Genomic DNA, 16,111 nt, shown 5'->3' on the forward strand with positions numbered 1-16,111 from the left:
CTCCGCTAGCTCCGCGCAGCCCTCGCGCCCTTGGACAATTCTCGCCTTGTCTCAGGCGCCGGCATCGAGTTTTCTGTAGCCTCCGGCTACGCACTTTTTCCAGGGCGGTGCCCCAGCCCTGCTCCTTCTCGCAGTGGGCCGCATAGCGGACCCCGTCCCCTTCTTAGAGCCCGCTCGGTAGCTGTGATCCAGGCGCGCAGCTGGAGCCCTGTGCGGGCCTGTGTGCCGTCTCCGCCCGCTTCCCGCCATGGCCTCCTGGGGCCTAAGTCTCCAGCTCCTGCTCCTGCTCCTGCTGCTGCTGCTGCTGCTGCTGCCGCCGCCTTCGGCGGCCTCCGCCTCCGACCGTCCCCGGGGCGGCAACCCTGTCAACCTAGGTAAGACGCCCGGGAGGGCCGAGTGAGCTCCGTGGTAACGTGCCGGTCGGGTCTTCGAGGGGGGACCGCCGATCTCTTCCACGCCCAGCGCACTCCTAGGGTACGAACTGCTCACTCCCCACCCTAAGCTAAGGTTTCCAGCCTTTTCGTGCGGATTGACGTGGAATTCCTGGGTGTCACTCCTATCCAGCTCTCATAGCTCTCATTGGGGTCGAAGTTTCCCTGGGGGAAGGGTTTAAGAGGGATTGAGAAAAAAGAAGTCACGGTAGCAGAGTTTGAGGGAGGGAAAGGGGGCCTGCGGTGAGTGGAGCTCGTGGGGCAGTGAGCTGGGTGAGTGGGTCCCCAGTGCCAATTCCCGATTGGTGACAGAGAAGCTGCTGGTGATCACCGTGGCTACGGCCCAGACGGAGGGATACCGGCGTTTCCTGCGATCCGCTGAGTTCTTCAACTACACAGTGCGGGTGAGGAGAGGAATGCCTTCAAGGCCGCTATAGCTGAGTGGGCATTTCCAGAAGGAGTGGGCTGAGAGATGGATGCCTGGGGCCCCACGGTGAGCCTGGCCACCTGAATTTCTTCCCTGGCATGGTGATCTCCCTGACAGACCCTGGGCCTAGGAGAGGAGTGGCGAGGGGGTGATGTGGCCCGAACAGTCGGTGGAGGACAGAAGGTCAGGTGGCTAAAGAAGGAAATGGAAAAATATGCAGACCGGGAGGATATGGTCATCATGTTTGTGGACAGGTAAAAGAGAAAAATGGGAGGAGTGAACAGGAGGAGGAGGTGAGGATACTTAGATTCCTAGTAGCTGTCTTATTCATCTTTACCTTCCTTGCCAGCTATGATGTGATTCTGGCTGGCAGCCCCTCAGAGCTGCTGAAGAAGTTCATCCAGAGTGGCAGCCGCCTGCTCTTCTCTGCAGAGGGCTTCTGCTGGCCTGAGTGGGGGCTGGCAGAGCAGTACCCTGAGGTGGGCACGGGGAAGCGCTTCCTCAACTCTGGTGGTGAGTGGCAGAGAGCCCGAGGCAGAAGGACCAAGAGGTGTGGGGTATGGAGTGTTCCAGGTGCCCGAGGGCCAGAGAGGGAGTGGGGACAGGTCTGTGGGACCCCGGCAGTCTTGAAATCAACATTTCCACTCCCCCCACAGGATTCATCGGCTTTGCGCCCACCATCCACCAAATCGTCCACCAGTGGAAGTACAAGGATGATGATGATGATCAGCTGTTCTACACTCGACTCTACCTGGACCCAGGACTGAGAGTAGGGAGGGACAGAGGGGGGGCCACCTACAACTCTGTGGGGTGTCAGGCCTCAGGCTGAATGGAAGAGAAGGGGTAAAGGGGCTTTGGAGGAAGATGTGAAGAGAAAAGAGTGAGAAATGATCTCCCACTCCCTCTTGAATTAACTGCCTCCTCTCATCCCATACAGGAGAAACTCAGCCTTAATCTGGATCATAAATCTCGGATCTTTCAGAATCTTAATGGGGCTTTAGGTGAGAAGAAAGGCAACCAGAAGGGGCAATGACAGAGGCTGCTAGGGGTACTGAAGTAGAGAGGGGCTTCTAGTGGAACTAGGGTGATCTTCAACTCACCTTTGTGTTAACTTCATCAGACATGTAAATAGATGATGGATAAGGTTGCACTGTGCTAATAGTAGTAGTAAAAGCAGTGACAGTCATACCTAACATCTATGGAACATACTGTGTGCCAAGGCCCTGGGCCAGGGGCTTTACTTCTGTAATTTCATTTAATGCAACAATCCTACAAAGCGGGGGCATCTGTGGTTATCCTCTTGTTACAGATTAGAAAACTGCCTCTCTGAGGGGCTGGTGACTTGCCCAGTTTACACAGGTAGTAAGTGGAGGACCTCTCCAGTGTGGCAGCAGAGAAGCTGGATTCCTCCATATTTAGAAGCACCTGCTGCTTGGCAGCTTTGAGAGGAATGGAGTCTAAAGCCCAGCATTTCTTCCCTAGATGAAGTGATTTTAAAGTTTGATCGGAATCGTGTGCGTATCCGGAATGTAGCCTATGACACGCTTCCTGTTGTGGTCCATGGGAATGGTCCCACTAAGGTACTCCAATGGCTCATACTCTCAGCCTCAGCCCCTGCCCCTGAGGCCAGGACCCAACCCCTGTCCCATACCTGGCTCCAGCTCCAGCCCCTTACCCTTGTCCCAGACCTGGCCCTACAGTCCCTGCCCCAGTCAGTCCTGTCCCAGCACTTGTCCCTGCCCCAGACCTAGCCGAGCCCCTGGGTACCTCCAGCCCTTCTGAGCAGTCAGTCCTCTCCAGCCCCAGCAGTAGAGGTGCTAGGAGAGGTTCTAAGTATCCACTGTTCCCCCTCTTGCCCTTTCCCTGTCTGTCTACCTGACCTTCCTCACTTCCGGCCCTAAACTCCTCTGCCTCAGCCTCTCCCCACCTCTCCCAACAGCTCCAGCTGAATTACCTGGGAAACTATGTCCCCAATGGCTGGACTCCTGAGGGAGGCTGTGGGTTCTGTGACCTGGACCGGAGGACACTCCCGGGGGGGAAGGTGAGGAGGGGTACCAGGGTGGGGCAGGAGAGCACACTGAAGCAGGGGTAGCAGGGAGAGCATGCTGGGCAGCAGTGCGGGGCAAAGCTCCTGAGGCCCCCTAAACCTGGCAGAGTTGTAGAAGACAGACCAGGTAGGGGTCTGAGCTTTCCTCTGAGCCCTGTCATGTATCTTCCAGCCACCCCCCCGGGTGCTTCTGGCCGTGTTTGTGGAACAGCCTACCCCATTCCTGCCCCGCTTCCTGCAGCGGCTGATGCTTCTGGACTATCCCCCCAACAGAATCACCCTTTTTCTGCATAACAATGTGAGATGCCCTGGCAGCCTCTCCCTGGGGGCCCTCCCAAGAGACCCTGCCCCTGCCCTGATCAGAACTCCTGCCTCCTCACCCAGATGGCTTCTTATACCCTGTTCACTTACCACCTTCCCTCTCTCATTCCTCAGACATCATCTTTTCTGCCCTCTCAGCAGCCCCCTTTTTCCCCCCATCCCCAGGAGGTGTACCATGAGCCCCACATTGCAGACTCATGGCCCCAGCTCCAGAACCACTTCTCAGCTGTGAAGCTGGTGGGCCCAGAGGAGGCCCTGACCCCAGGAGAGGCCAGGGACATGGCCATGTGAGTGAGCCCTGGGTGGGAAGGACAGGTTGGGGTGAAGGAGCTAGGAGGTAGTGAGGCTGCCTCCCTCTGTACCACTCTTCCCTCTACCATCTACCATCCAGCTTTTTAGGGCCTCCAGCGTGCTGGCCTCAGCCACCACATGTGTTGTCCCTCCCCTGCCCCTCTTACACAGACTGGAGATCTTGGGGGTCCCAAAGTGAGGGAGAATTCCACTCCCTCTGCAGTCCCCTCCTCCACCTACCTGCTCCAGCTTCAGCTGCTTTGTCTGTTGGTCTTTCACCTCCAGGGACAGTTGTCGGCAGGACCCTGAGTGTGAATTCTACTTCAGCCTGGACGCTGATGCTGTCATCACCAACCCCAAGACCCTGCGTATTCTCATTGAAGAGAACAGGTCACTTGCCTGGCTCAGCCAGAGGGCCCCCAAGTAGCTCCCCAGGAACCTCCAGCTCCTTCCATGGGCATAGGGGTCACTTCTGCGCAGTCTTCATCTCCACTTGTTCACAGGAAGGTCATAGCACCCATGCTATCCCGCCACGGGAAGCTGTGGTCCAACTTCTGGGGAGCCCTGAGCCCCGATGAGTACTATGCACGCTCTGAGGACTATGTGGAGCTGGTGCAGCGGAAGCGAGTGTGAGTCCTGCTGGGGATGCAGCCATCTCTTTCTCCCACCCTCTCTCAAAGCCCCAGTCTCAGGGGTCTGGTGCATCTGTGGGGTAGTAGCTGACTGTGGAGCAGGACATGAGAGGGTTATGAGCAGCGGTGCTTAACAGCGGAATTGAGAGGGCCTCTGGGCTCAGAGAGTGGGGTGCCCTGAGGGAAGGGGCTACCGGGATGAAATGGGCAGAATTGCCAGGGCCACCCACACAGCTGATCCTAGTGTGGGTACCTCCAGGGGCGTGTGGAATGTGCCCTACATTTCCCAGGCATATGTGATCCAGGGGGAGACCCTGAGGACAGAGCTGCCCCAGAGGGAGGTATTCTCGGGCAGCGACACTGACCCAGACATGGCCTTCTGTAAGACATGGCGGGACAAGGTGAGTAGGGCAGTTGGACCCAATGCTGGGAGGGGTGCTGGGAGGCAGCCACCTCTTATCTCCTCCTCACACCCTACCCCCACTCCAGGGCATTTTCCTCCATCTCAGCAATCAGCACGAATTTGGCCGCCTCCTGGCCACTTCCCGGTATGACACAGACCACCTGCATCCAGACCTCTGGCAGATCTTTGACAACCCCTTGGTGAGCAGGGGACCCCTCGCTCAGAGAACACGAATGCACTTCACTATAGGAGGACAAACAAGGGCTAGCACACACTTGCAGGATGTGCTACTGCCCAGGGAGTGGGTGGTCCAGGGCCTGGGGCTTCCTGGGTGGGACCAGATAAAGTGAAGAAGACACACATCAAGGTACACTTCCCTGTTACCCTCCAGGACTGGAAAGAGCAGTACATTCATGAGAACTACAGCCTGGCACTTGAAGGAGAGGGACTTGTGGAACAGGTGAGCCCTGCTCAGGATCCCTGACCACCCTGATGGCCATTACTGCTTGGGTCCACTGCCTGGATTAGTGGTTTCCAAACTGACTTCCTCCAGGTGCCTTAGGGTTTTCTGCTTGGGCAAGATGAAGGCAAAGGCTGATAAGAGAGACCTTCAGCCCTCATCCCAAATTAGTCAGTGAGCCTCTCTTGTCTATTAGATATATTGGTGTTATAGGCAAAGTGGCATTTTTATAAAGAAGTTTGAAAACACTATCCCAGAACCTAGGGCTCCAGGATCCTCCTGCCATTTGTGCTATGTTCTCAGCCACTCTCTGTGGCCCAGGCCTTGCTGTGGCCCATCCCCACACTCAGATCCTCATTACCCCAGCTTCTCTCATCTCCTGGCTTCCATTTCTGCTCCTGGCTTTTTCTCACCTCCTTTGGCTGCCAGTCCCTTCCTGAGTGTCACCCAGCCCTGTTGTTCTTCCCTGCCCTGTTCTTAGCCATGCCCAGATGTGTACTGGTTCCCTCTGCTGTCAGACCAAATGTGTGATGAGCTGGTGGAGGAAATGGAGCACTACGGCCAGTGGTCAGGAGGCCGACATGAGGTAAGAGGGACTAGGACAGGGGAGGAGGGAGGGCTTCCAGGAGGAGGGTGGTGCTGGGTCTGATGGAAGGAAAATGGTACCGGGAGAGTGAGAACAGAAAGGAGTCCCGAAGGAAGATGGGGCTCACAAGGAGCACAACTGCATTCATTTATTCACTCATTCATTTAAGAAATCCTTACTGGGAAGGTCTTAGATGCCAGCCATTGACCTAGGCAGTACAGGTGCATTGATGGGTTGTGCAGGCTAAACTCTGCCCCCTCACTTGTGGCTGTCAGTAGCAGCAGCAACCTGAGTGCTATGGTAGCCACAGGAGTGGCTGTTGACCCAGACATGGAGGGACCAAATTGCTTTACAAGAGATGACATCTCAGCTGAGACTTAAAGAGCCAGTAGGAGTCAAGCTAAGAAGTGGAAGAGACTGTTCTAGATGAGGGAACACAAGCTTTAAGACCTGGGAGCAAGAGGAGGAAAGAGGCTGGCATTGCCCTGTCAGGGTCTCAGTGCCCACTGCCCACAGGACTCAAGGCTGGCTGGAGGCTATGAGAATGTGCCCACCGTGGACATCCACATGAAACAGGTTGGCTATGAGGACCAGTGGTTGCAGCTGCTGAGGACATATGTGGGACCCATGACCGAGAGTCTGTTCCCAGGCTACCACACCAAGGTAGGCCACTGCTCCTGCTACCCCTGCCCCCTCCATCGTCTTACACCCCAGTCCCAACTGGAAGTCTGCACGCAGTGCCCTTTTAATCCCTGGAAAGAGATATACAGGAGGGCAGCCCTGGCGGGGGCCTGCTTAACCCCTACAGCAACTCCCCCTCACTGGACAGAGGTTGTCACCTCCTTAGAAGGCCCCCTGCACCTGAGGGCCATCCTTTCAGCCTCTCTCATCATGTCCGCATAGACCCGGGCAGTGATGAACTTTGTGGTCCGCTACCGGCCCGATGAACAGCCCTCTCTGCGGCCACATCACGACTCATCCACCTTCACTCTCAATGTTGCCCTCAACCACAAGGGCCTGGATTATGAGGTGAGCCCCTAGCGCCCTCCCACTTCAGTGTGCTGCCACACTTTCCCTGGAACCCTGCATCCCTTCCCCTTACAGCCCTGCATACAGCCCTCAGTTGCCCTCCCTGCCCCTGGCCTGCCCTCTGCACATTTCCCAGTTACTTTGCTGGTATACTCTCCCCAGTTGCTTCCAGGCTGGCTGCCTCCCCCTACCTCCTGCATCTCCCTGTCTGCCATCGCCCCAGGCAGACAGGGTGTTATCCCTCTGGTCTACCTCTCACGCCCTTGTATCTGCCTGTCCCCAAACCCCATGGCTGCTCACTCTCTCCTTCTGTCCCCTTCTCCCCTTCCCAGGGAGGCGGCTGCCGCTTCCTACGCTATGACTGCGTGGTCTCAGCCCCACGGAAGGGCTGGGGGCTCCTGCACCCTGGCCGTCTTACCCACTACCACGAAGGGCTGCCCACCACCAGGGGTACTCGCTACATTATGGTGTCCTTCGTCGACCCCTGACACTCGACCACTCTGTCAAACCTCTCCTGCCATTGTGCCTTCTTGTGTCCCCCTCCTTGGAGGGGGTCTGTCTGGCTCCTCGCTTCCTAAGTGTAGTTTGGTGTGTCTGGGACTGAATGTGTCACCTTCTCCCACCCCCATACACACACAGCTCTCTCAGGAAGCTCCCAGAGCCCCCTTGTTCCTCCCCTCAGCTCCCAAGAGTTTGCAGGGAGGGGGCTTCTGTAGGGTTCCCTGTGTGATAACTTATTGTTTCTCAGCCTCCCTCCCAATAAAGGAGGATTTGTAACTCTTGAGTCCATTTATCATCTTTCATCTACTTAATGACCCCGTACCCCTCCTGCCACCCAGAGCAGAGGGAGAACTGGAGTCACTCCAAAGAAAAAGAACAGAGAAGAAAAGGCAGAAGAAGCAAAATGTTAGAACAGTATGGGAACCTAGAAGTTTCCCTGGATCCTATTTCTCAATGCCCTTTATTGCCTGAGCTGGGGAAGTGCTTGAGAAGGGCCAGACAAACGGACTTTACTATCAGGTTCAGATGAAAGCCAGCTCCCACACTCTTCTCCCCGATTCATCACTTGATAGCATCTTCTCCTTTACATTAAGTTGGCAAAGCCCTGAGCTGGGCTTCAGGGACAGTGCTCAGGGAAGGAAGGCTTCCTAGAGGCATGTGTCCTATAAGGGAAGGCAGCTGAGGCCTTATTGTGGCTTCTGGGACCTAAGCTTTTAGTTGGGTGGTATCAGGAAAGGGGAAGCCCTAGTGAGTCATTCTAAGAAAGCTTCCTGGAAGAGGAATATGAAGCAAGATTGGAAAAGAGGAGAGAGACCTCCTGAGAGCAGGTCTTGCTTCCAACATCTAGGGGACCATCAGCCCTTGCTGAGATCCCTTGAGGAGCCCTGAGGATAGCCCCTTCAGTTTGATCTTTCCCAGCCTTGCACCAGCCTACCTTCCTGAATTTGTCTTCCAACTGGTCCCTTGCAGAAGCCTTTTAAAATCCAAACAGACCTGTTCATCTGTCCCAGGACATTTTCTGCCTCCAACACCTCACTCGCCATCCACGCCTTATTCCTGCCTCCTGCCCAGACTCCTAGGAAAACTTCGTGCATGAAGTCTTCCTTCGTGGGGAGTAGGGTGGATCGCCTAAGTGGGTGGGTCACCTTACCGTGTGGACTGAGCATCTCTCTGGCCAGACTTTTAAGTTCATCTCACCCCGGTCCCCACCACCCTCATCACGTGCCCTATGGATGGAAGTGGGCTGAGCAGGGACAGAAGAAAATATCTCTTGTGAGGAAGCCTGCATGAGAGTGGGACATGAAGGGTGGACCAGCCTGCGCAGTAGGTCCTGGGCATGGAAGCTTGGGTCCATTCATTTACAAAGCATCTCCCATCTGTTATTTACAAAACATCTCCCATCTTCCAGGCACCCGTCACTAGGGCTGCAGTGATAAACACATTACCTGCCTTTTTGTTGCTTACAGCTTAGCGGAGACCTTAATCAGAAAGCTACTGTAATCTCTGAAAAATAAATGTTTGTTTTTTAAGCCAAAAAGAAAATTTACCATGATAGAGAGTATTTTATGCTGGAAGAGTATGTGACAAAGGCACCCAATGGGATGTCTGTCAGACTTTCCTAAAGAGGTGGCATTCTCTGACCTGGCTGGAGAAGGTGCCAGCTGCCACAAGCCTCTGGTCGCTGTTGGGAGGGCCATGGTTACAGTAAGGACTGGCCCTAGCCCACTTGGAGGATATGCCCACAGCACACTGGGCCTTTTCTTGAGGAGCTCACCAATCCCTAGCTTTCCCCACAAAACCCTTCCCCCTAGAGCAGCTCCCCAAGAGTCATAGGCTGCTCCTTAGGGTTCCGGCCTGGTGACTGAGGTGTATTCAAACTGTTCTCACTCATGTCTGGGACCCCTGCCATTCATGGTACACACCACTCTGGCAAACCTCCACTTTCCCAGACCTCTGCCAGTGGGCTTCTCACACAGGCCGGAGGTTCTGACCTCCATAAAGGCCAAACATCTTACTCACCCCCAAGCTGTTTGGCCACACCCCTGCTCACTTCTATGAGCTCAGTTAGTTGTTAGTTCTTCCTTGCTGGGGCTCATTAAAGTCTAGTGTGCAAGTCAGCAAAGGGGCCAGAAACTGGATGGAACCAGAGCCAAGGGTCAGAGCCAATGGGTTGGCCCAAAAAGGGGTGTGCTTAAAAGCCTATGGTGGCCGCCTATGTGACTTCCCTCTACAGAATGCCAGCCTCTTCCAGCCACCTCTGCCAGTGTCTCCAAGTGTTTGCTGTCCTGCAATGGGTCTTCTTGGGGCTGGGTGAGTCCCTGAAGCCCTGGACCTGACCCCACCCATGCATCTGGAGTTCTGCTTCTCCATTACTGCAAGGGAGGGAGGTGAGGCAGGGATCTCCAGGGTCCATGAAGGAGTGAAAAGTAATTAGGTGAGACAGGGGAGAGGGAGACAGGGAAGAGAGAGACAATGAGGAGATCCCTGGGTCCTGAGACACCCCTTCTTCATCCTCCATCCTTCAGCCCAGGTGTGCCTGGCCTAGAAATGCTCCTTGCATTTCTAGGCCAAGCCTGGATCCTAGTGGTCCTCTCCCTGGTCTAGAGATAAGGACACACCACAGGCGGGAGGCCGCCAATCTACCGGGGTCTGCAACTGGGTCATCTGGAGACATTTCTTGGACTACTTCTCTATCTTGGTGAGCGTCCCCAGGAACAGCGTGCTGAATTGGGGACAGGGTTTCAGAACAGACTCTTCTGAGGGTCATCCGCAAACGTGTAAACTCACTGCCAGGGTTGGGTGTGCACTCTCTGCCCTTCAGCTGGTTAAAACCACAGAGTTGGATCCTTCTCATAACTACCTCTTCGGCTTCCACCCTCACAGCATCCTGGTTGCCGGAGCCTTCGGCAACTTCTGCACAGAGGCCACCAACCCCACCTGCTCATGCTGCCCTGTCGGTTTCACTTCCCTCTCTTCTGGGACTACATCATGTGTAGTGGTGAGGAAGGAGGAGCCCCGCCACAAGACCCCCAGTTTTTGCTGTCACCTCTCACTCCCATCTGAGGGCTCCTGGTCCCAGCTCTACTTAACTGGTGCCCTCCTCCCTCTCTCTTCTCAAGACCCAGGCCCCAGGTCCTCCAGCTTCTGCCTTGCCCTCCCTCCCACGTTTGGTGTCCTCTAACAAGGCCATCACCGCCTATCTGTTGTCCCTGCCTTGGGGCAGCTAGGTGACAGTCCTAGTTGTGGGAGGGCTGGAGGAGGCTCTGGAGGCAAAGCCTGGAGCGCTGAGCTTGCAAATCCAGAAGCAGAAGGGATTTGTCAAGCTGGTACTGAAACACAGGTGAGAAAGCGGCTAGTGGCCAGAGAACTCCTAGGCTGCCCTGTGCCCCTGGGGACCAGAATCAGGCATACCTCTGCTCCCACAGGGCCTCCCTGGTGCCCGTCTTCTCTTTTGGGGAGAACGAGCTCTCCCAATAGTTCCCAAATCTGCTGTGCTCCTGAGTGTGGAGGGCACAGGAAGCCCTGCAGCTTCTGCTGTGTGTGGCCCTACGCTGTTCCAAGGCCGCCTGGAACTCCTCTTGACCTTCCGCACACCCATCTACACCATCGGTGAGCCTTGGCCTGCCCTCCGCCCACGCCTCCGGAGCTCAGGCGCTCTCACGCTCCCCAGGCCAGGTGGTGAAGGTCGTTGGTTGGGGCCTGAAATCCTGGCTGCCTGGCAGTGCACCACCTCTGGCTGGCCTTTGACAACCTTTAGGGCTCTGACCTCTGTCCCCAACAATCGCAGTGAGCGGGCAGGAAGGGGACGGGGAGTCTGGTCGGGGGTTGGGGGTATCCCAGTGACCACCCTCTTGCCTCCTGTTCTGCTCACAGTGGGGGCCCCGATCCGGGTGCAGCTGGGCGCAGGTGGAGGTGCTGCAACGCCCTCTACGTGGGCTAACAGGGCTGTTCCAAGAGCACAAGGCGCGCTATGGGGCCCCTGCCAACAGGCACCTCGTTCTCACCTAGGCACACTTGCACCTCCAAGCCCCTCCCCAGCCCCGTAGGTGACTAAGGTTGGGGGAGTGGAATTAAAGGCAGAAACAGACCTGCGGTGTTTGTCTGTTTGTGCAAGGAGGGGTGGGGGGTGAGGGGGGGGGTCCACCTGCCCCACAGCACCACTCCCTTCCCATCCCACCTCTAGCCTTGACACTCCCGGAGACCTGCAAACAGATTCCGGGCACGCATCATGGGCCTGCTGGGTCTTACTTGAGATCAGACAGTGTCATTTGGGCTTCTGGACCCCGCCAGAGGCTGGGGCTCAGAGAGCCGGCTCTCCAGCCTCTGTTCATCAGTTTCCACACCTCCTTGGCACACGCCCTCCGCCCCTGCCAGGTGGGTTCCACAACCAGTTCAGACCCACTGACTCAGGAAGTTCAAAGAGCAGTCTGAGAACAGCCTGGAGAAGTCAGGATCCGGAGATCTCCCCGTCCACACCCCTCAGCCCCTCGCAATCCCAATCCTGGGAGGTCCCAAAGGCTTGGTCCCTTGGGCTAGGAAGCCTTCTAGACAGCTACTGAAAACTTCCTCATTTGTCTTCTGGGTCCTGGAGCCCTGCTGGTGGAGGAATACTGCTGGGATAGGAATCTCCACGTTCCTGTTGCTCTCCTGAGCCATGAAAACCCTGCAGAAGCAGTGGCTAGCAGCCTTGGGCACTTACCAATACATGCTCACTTTCCTCTTCATGGGTGGGAGGAGTGAGAGAGGCATGGGTGCCTGGGGTCTGAAAGGGGAGGAGAGACTTTGGGGAGAAAGGCTGCAGCTCCACTTGCCTGGATGCCCAAGTGCAAAGGGAAGGGGAAAGGATCGGATGTGGGGCTGGGAGCTGGTGGGAGGATATGATCCTCAGGTGGAGGAGAGGAACCATGGATGGAATGCCTGGAATTTCAAAAGCTAATTCATTTTTTTTCCTCAACTTTCACCCAGGCCCTTTCTTACCCTTTCTTGTCTTATCCCTCCTCTTCATGCCTCTTTGGTCATTCTGTTCTCTACCTGGCGTGGCCCTTCCTGGAGTGGGATATACCCAACCGAGGTAGCAGTGGACAGGGGCCCAGGTAGTGAGAGATGGCAGCTGGGTGCCTCCAGGGCTTCCACTTATATGTCTCTGCCCTAAGGTGGAAGGCGGTGTGAGTGGATTAGGAACTGGACCATTTAGAAACACCTAACAAATTATCATCCTATCAAGGTAACAGGTTACCCAAAGATTCTCAGCCCCCTCCTACTCCCCCACCTCCCCTACCTATTCACCCCTTCCTGTGTTGAAGCCTGAGCTCTGGCAGCCTAAGCTCAGGCAATGGGGCAAGTGTTCAAGAGTAGGCCCCTGTACCTTTGACCCCATCCTAGGACCTTGAATTATGAAGTCTATTAGGGTGGAGGGCAACAAATTTTCAGCTGGTGTCCTGCCTTCCGTGCCCTCTTCCCCTCATCCTGCCCAATACCCCAAAACTGGTGAAAACGGTAGAGCTGCCCCCAGACGGGAACTATGTGTTTGACTTTCACACACATGGAAACATGTGCATTGGAACCTTCTGTAATTTTTCCCCCGAGGACAATGGCTTCTCTCAGCAGTTCCTTGGGCTTCTTCAGCCTACTCCAGTTGGCCAAACTCTACCACATCCCAATCTATCGAGACTACATCATGTCCTGTGGTGAGTTTCTAGCTGAGAGGGAGGAGGTGCCCTCTGGCCAAGGTGACTCCCAGCTCAGAGACCTGGCCTGAATACCAGCCAGGCTCCCAGTGGACTTCAGTGAATAGCTTTGGAGCAAGTGTTCTGTAATGTCTTTGCTGAGACAAGCACCATAGGGCACACAGACATAGGCATGGTGGGTAGAGGGGTTTAGAAGGAATGGGATGTGGGGCTCACCCTTCAGGTACTAAAGGGTGAAGTGAGAGGTTATGGAGCCAAGGAGGGGGTGATGACTGCTCCTCACCTCCTCATGCTTGCAGGCGAGTGTTCCATTAACCACCAGAGCTTGGACTTTATTCTGTCACAGCCCCAGCTTGGGCAGGTTGTGGTCATTGTGGTTGGGGGTGCCCATGAGTCCCTGTATGCCATCACAGGGGAACATCATCTCATTCTCCAGAATCACAAAGGCTTTGTATACCTGGCACTGAGGTATGGGTGAGTGGGGTACAGGTGCCCACTCCAGGGCTGCTCTTAATGGTCAAACTTCACAGTGTGCCTGAGCGGGTACATTCTCCATCTCTACACATCCAAGTTCCTATAGATGGGACTGTGTATTCCCAGAGCCCACTGTGCCCTATACCTGGAGAGCACTGCTTACTCTGTGCCAAGCACTGTGATAACTTTCCAGGTTTTCTCTCACTCCAAGAGAGGCAAGTTCATAATGCAAATAGCAGGACCCTTTGGTTCAAAGTGTGGAGTTCAAATTCCTCTCTGACACTGTCTCAAAGGCAAGACCTTGGACATGTTTCTTAACCTGTGAAGTAGTTAATACTTGCCTTGCGATGATATAGTTGTAAAGACTGGGTGAGGAAATGTATATATGAATGCCTAGTACACAATCATTTCTCAGTAAGTACTCTTTCTTCCAGATCTTTCTTTATAGCCATCATCGTTTGCTTTAAAGTCCTTGAGAAGTAGAATCATGAGGTGTGGGGAGGGATTTGCTGCTCTCTGGGTCTTCCATTTTGGGGTACTTCAAGAGCCACTGGCCTGACCACCCTCTTCTCTATTGCTGCCCCTTCCTAGGGCCTCCATTGTGCCTGTGTACTCCTTTGGGGAGAATGATGTCTTCAGACTTAAGGTTTTTGCCAAAGGCTCCTGGCAGCATCTGTACCAAACCACCTGCCAGAAACTCAAAGGCTTTGCTCCTTGCCTCTTCTGGGACCATGGTCTATTCTTGGCCAACTCCTGGGGCCTGCTGCCCTTCCCTGTTCCCATCACCACTGTGGGTGAGTTCCCATCTCCAGGTAAGAAAGCTACCACCAGCCGTGTAGCAGAGGCCTCTCACCTCACTTGTCACCCCTCTCACTATAGTGGGCTGCCCCAACCTGGTGCCTCAGTGCCTCCACATGTGGTAGTGTAGACCACTACCACATGCTCTATGTGAAGGTTCTGGAGCAGCTGTTTGAGGAGCACATGGAAAGCTGTTGTGTCCCTGTTTCTACTCGCCTCACCTTCATGTAGCCCTGGCCTTGTCCCTGCTCCCCAGCCCCTGAGCCCCTTATCCCAGTGCACTGACACTCCTACCTACTTTTGTGTTCTAGTCTTCCAGTAAAATCTAGTTCTCTCCTACTTTCCTACTTTGTGGAATTGGATGCCTGCAGCACTCATACTCTCCCTTTGTGCGTGAGCATGTCGGGGCATAATCTTTCCCATCTTCACATGCTATCAAGTTGCTGCATTAGAATGAGTATCAGGACCCTGAATTCTCCTTCCAGTGAAACTTAATTCTGCTGCCTGACCTTGCATAAATCTCTTTCCTTTGCTGGGCCCTTTCTCCCTCTGTAAATGAAGGCGTCTGCTTAGCTAAGAGCTGTACAGTATTCAGACTGAGTTGGGGAAGGGTAGCTGCAAGGAGAGCTAGGCTTAGAGGAGTGAGAAAAATTTAAGTGGTTGGAGAAGATAGGGTGGATGGTGGAATACAATGAGCGAAGGCTGAGCTTGATCAAGGGTACCTGACAATATAGAGAATGGAATGATCCCCAGTGGTAGAAAAGACAGTTAAGTACATAGCTTGCCTTTGCACCCCATCCCCATCCTTTAAGTTTCCTTGGGTCTGGGAGATCAGATGAAGCAAAGATTTGTTTTACCAACATTAAGTCCTACTGCAAGCCCAGCATTAGGTCACCGCTAACTCATTTGCTCAATAAGTATAGGACTATTATAAAGATTAAAGAATTAAGACTTACGGGCTTAGAACAGAGATTGACGAAATACGAGCCAATGAGAGTTTGTTATCATCATCATCATCATCATCATCATCATCATCATCATCATCGTCATCATCATCATCATCATCATCGTTGTTACAGGCATGGCAATGGTGGAACGAGAGGGTCAGATTAAACAATGTAAGGGTCTTTATCTGGTCATAGCATCCTCTGATTTTGTCAGTCCTATTTGCTGACTGACTTTGTATCTGTATCCAGGACTTAAACAAGAATTATTTGTTGAAATGTAATTGGAATGCAACTATATTTGTCTTCCACTTTCCTATAAAATTTATTCAGTGGAAGAATTCTCTCTCATTTCTGGATGAAATTCTGAGCAATCCCATGACTTATCTGGGTCATTCTCAGGTAATAGATTCTACATCCATTTTACGTTAGTACATAGAAATGTTTAATTCATGTGATAATCAACACTTAGATCTTCATCCAGGGGTAGGAACTTTCCCCTCTCCAGCAAGGATGGGATGCTGTCTGCTTATCCAGAAGCAGCAGCTGTGGAAGATGAAGTGGAAAGGGGTGGGGATGACGTCTTTCTTTCCCCTCCCATGCTAGCTGTTGTTACTGATCTTCTTGGGGCAGAGGAGGGGAAAAGCAGCCCAAACAATCTTGACTACACTGCCATTAAGATACAATGTATTCTCTGGGCCTCCAGATCTTCAAAACCTTTTCCTCCTGGGTACACTCATGGATCCTTCAGTTTTCCCTTTAAGTTCTCTTTGGTAGCTTCTGTACTTTCTCTGCCTTATCATCTGTCCCTGGTTTTCTGCCCATGCACTCAACAAAGGTTGCTCTGTAGGAATCCCTTTACTCTTCTAGTTTGGGGGTTAAGGAGAGGGATGGAAAAAAAACAGCTCCAGCTCTGAGCGTCCTTGGTCCAGATACCCTTAGAGTGCAGGCTATCCTCAATGCAGCCACTTGTCCTTCCTTCTATCTTAAGTAGAATGTCCAGTCAGCCACTAGATTTCTCTGGTGATCACATCCCCCAAATGCTGGGACATGCCAATCTCTTTGTGTCTTAAAACCTTT

The 16,111-nt window shown here is 53.9% G+C and overlaps 2 protein-coding genes and 1 pseudogene across 2 annotated transcripts; all 3 read left to right on the plus strand.

The window, feature by feature from the left end:
• The first annotated feature begins 19 nt into the window (after window positions 1-19).
• PLOD3 (procollagen-lysine,2-oxoglutarate 5-dioxygenase 3) lies at window positions 20-7,404 on the plus strand. The gene is made up of 19 exons (XM_039849391.1): window positions 20-374; window positions 744-835; window positions 976-1,112; window positions 1,208-1,371; window positions 1,515-1,627; window positions 1,796-1,859; window positions 2,341-2,438; window positions 2,798-2,899; window positions 3,078-3,203; window positions 3,392-3,513; window positions 3,803-3,907; window positions 4,021-4,146; window positions 4,409-4,550; window positions 4,639-4,752; window positions 4,944-5,012; window positions 5,494-5,598; window positions 6,115-6,261; window positions 6,502-6,627; window positions 6,960-7,404. The coding sequence occupies exons 1-19, from the start codon at window positions 248-250 to the stop codon at window positions 7,113-7,115; spliced, it is 2,235 nt and encodes a 744-aa protein (XP_039705325.1). The 5' UTR covers window positions 20-247; the 3' UTR covers window positions 7,116-7,404.
• Window positions 7,405-9,362: 1,958 nt separating this feature from the next.
• On the plus strand, window positions 9,363-11,215 carry LOC120591473 (2-acylglycerol O-acyltransferase 1-like; annotated as a pseudogene).
• Window positions 11,216-11,686: 471 nt separating this feature from the next.
• MOGAT3 (monoacylglycerol O-acyltransferase 3) lies at window positions 11,687-14,318 on the plus strand. The gene is given in 10 exon segments (XM_039849392.1): window positions 11,687-11,855; window positions 12,094-12,148; window positions 12,150-12,199; window positions 12,282-12,348; window positions 12,609-12,752; window positions 12,754-12,815; window positions 13,115-13,289; window positions 13,881-14,083; window positions 14,169-14,205; window positions 14,207-14,318. Coding segments are annotated over 10 exon segments (978 nt in total). The 5' UTR covers window positions 11,687-11,782.
• The last annotated feature ends 1,793 nt before the right edge of the window (window positions 14,319-16,111 follow it).

This window comes from Pteropus medius, unplaced genomic scaffold (assembly GCF_902729225.1).
Source record: "Pteropus medius unplaced genomic scaffold, Ma_sr-lr_union100, whole genome shotgun sequence".
Taxonomy (NCBI): domain Eukaryota; kingdom Metazoa; phylum Chordata; class Mammalia; order Chiroptera; family Pteropodidae; genus Pteropus; species Pteropus medius.